The sequence below is a fragment of the Myotis davidii genome, unplaced genomic scaffold, assembly GCF_000327345.1.
Source record: "Myotis davidii unplaced genomic scaffold, ASM32734v1 scaffold1494, whole genome shotgun sequence".
NCBI classification, from domain to species: Eukaryota; Metazoa; Chordata; class Mammalia; order Chiroptera; family Vespertilionidae; genus Myotis; species Myotis davidii.
The window spans coordinates 4,924,470-4,927,117 of record NW_006286246.1 but is presented as its reverse complement, the minus strand read 5'-3'; the positions used below and the strand labels follow the sequence as shown (position 1 = coordinate 4,927,117).

General features: G+C 53.0%; 1 protein-coding gene across 1 annotated transcript in view; it reads right to left on the bottom strand.

Moving 5' to 3' along the window:
* The window catches only part of PACRG (PARK2 co-regulated), a 194,474-nt gene that overhangs the window by 10,549 nt on the left and 181,277 nt on the right, over positions 1 to 2,648 (bottom strand). Inside the window, exon 3 of the mRNA XM_015560024.1 lies at positions 1,243 to 1,414. Within this exon, the coding sequence (XP_015415510.1) occupies positions 1,243 to 1,414 (172 nt within the window). The remainder of the gene's footprint in view (positions 1 to 1,242; positions 1,415 to 2,648) is intronic.

The window sequence follows — 2,648 nt, the reverse complement described above, 5'->3', positions numbered from 1 at the left end:
CACAAGGTGACCTTGCAGAAAACAGTGACTGGCAAGCCACGCGATGCCACCAGGTCTGCGGTGAGGCCCTCTCCGGGGTGCTGGGTGTGTGGCTTATGAAGCAAACCAGCTCTTCATGACCACTTGAACCCATTTTTTTTTTTTGCATTCTGTAACCAAAACCATCCGGAGGAGCATACCTTCCCCCCAGATTTTCAGAACAAATGGGCTATTTTCTTCTTGAAGTAAAAGGCATTGCCATTTTACAGTTATTATCACTTTTAAAAGAATTTACCTGGAAATTTTCAAGATCTATAAATAAAATTATTAGACCACAAATAAAGGCTGGCACATTTCGATTGTCCTTGCTCCTTTCTAATTAAATAAAATGCTCAAAGGAATTTGGGGAGTAGGATACGGATTCTGACATGTTAGCCTGGCACGGTGAGTTATTCCTTCGGGTGTTCTCACAGGAAGATTCTGCTCTTGAACATGTTACTGCTCAGGTCGCCTCAGCCGAGTCTGCGTCTGCACGTTCATCCTTCACAGCTGGTGACCCTGCACATCAGCGCGGCCCCAGGGAGGCCACCGCCTTACGTGCCCGTTTGCAGGTCAGGGTGCATCTGTACCCCCACGGCGGCCGGTCGCGCGCCTCCTAGCAGACCGCTCACAGTGAGTGTTGCTGCTCGTACAAAGAGCCATAGGAGGGACTGGAGATGAACAAACACCAACGTGCTCTCGTCACGTCAGTAAATTCTGAAATATTTGACAACCAAGTACGTACTGTGCACAAATTAAGTAAAGAAAATGAGAGGCGATTCCCAAAGCTGAGAAAAATAAGTTGGAGGAAAGTAATGTCGTCAGAGTAGATGTGTGAGCGACAGTGAGCAGCGGGATGCGGCCACGACCGTGTAACGACTGGTGGTTGATTTCATGGCGATGGAGCTATTGAAGGGTGGAGGGCGAAGAGGGAAGTGTGAGGAAGAGAGACACACCCATTACTCAGCGATTCAGGCCCCACCTACACCGTGTGGCTGGGAACCAACAGGGGGTGTGTACAGTCTCACTGAGACGTTCCCAGGCTACGATGAGTGATTATTCCTCCCATGCATTGGTGGCCAACTAGGAGACTTGGGATGTGGCCCGGGCACCAGCTTATGAAAATCCCCACCCCGGGCACAGTCTCCGTCGGTGGTCCTTGTGTCATTAGCGAGTTGCCCGAACGCGGCCCCAGGGCCGCGGGAGGCCGTGGCGCCCACTTACTTTTGATGGGGATGATGAGCTGCGGGATGACGGGGAGGATCTTGCTCCCGCCGTGCTCCAGCATGTCGTGGATGCCCTGCCGCGCGAAGAACTCGTAGGGGAAGGTCATCTCGCAGAGGCCGTCGAAGAACAGGGGCAGGTAGTGGTGGTAGTCCAGCTTCTCGATCTCCACCTGCAGGGACAGAGGACAGGGCGCCGTGAGCCCCGCGCCGGGCAGAGCCAGGCCAGCCGTGGCCCCAGTCGGGGCGAGCCAGCTACCCTCTTCATGACCACTTGAACCCATCTCTTCTGGGCTCAGGGGACCTGGGCCAGCTCTTCCGGGCTCAGGGGACCCAGGCCAGCAGTTCCCCGGTGGCCTGGCCTCCCATGGGCGGTGGGTTAACATCACAGGCCTTTCCATTTTAACAGATTAGCGCAGGGGTCCTCAAACTATGTCCTGCAGGCCACATGCAAATATAAATATTGTATTTGTTCCTGTTTTGTTTTTTTACTTCAAAATAAGATCTGTGCAGTGTGCATAGGAATTTGTTCATAGTTTTTTTTTTAAACTATAGTCCGGCCCTCCGACGGTCTGAGGGACAGTGGACTGGCCCCCTGTCTGAAAAGTTTGAGGCCCCCTGGATTAGAGTCATGAGCAATCTAGCCTGGAAGCATTTTGGTACTTGTTTCAGGTTTGTGTGTTGTTTCGGGTTAGTTTTTCTGTTTTTACCATTTTGCACAAATGCAAAGTTAAAAAGAATGGAAGAATCCCATAGCACATATGCTGAAAAGATAGGTGTAAAAATAAATCAAAAAAGAGGAAAAAAGTAGAAAGGAGATGAGCACCCAGATTTCTAATAAGAATCTAAGGGGGTCCACATGACATATTCTTGGACGGTGAGAGAGAGGGTGCAGTGTGACCCCGTGGCTGTCCCTGGAGCCTCGGCAACAGGCTGTCCGTGTCATCAAGAAGAAATGAGACCCCCGCCGTGGGCCGAACCAGAACAGGCCACGGGCACCTCAGAGTCAAAATACCAGCAATCTCTCCCCGGCTTCCTCTCGAACAGACGCATCCCTGACCCACCCCAGGCCTCCACGCCTCCTGCCTGACCTTCGCAACAGTACCAGCCCCGACAGGAAGTGGGCAATGAAACTACAACCACAGAGCTGGGGGAAGCGCTGGGATATGTTCACACGTGGGGGCTCTGCTCTGGCCGCGTCCTCCCTGGAGTATCTACTCAGGACCTGACTTACCACCCGCCAGGTGACAGACGTGACACTGATGTCACGGAGGGAAGAAGCCCGCAGACTCAGACTGCGGCTGCAACCCCCGCCCAGAGCAAAGGACACAGCGTCCCCAGGAACCGGGGCAGCGCTTCCTCGTTTCCAAGTCCTTGTGGGTGTCCGCTGTCCCCAATCATCACTTT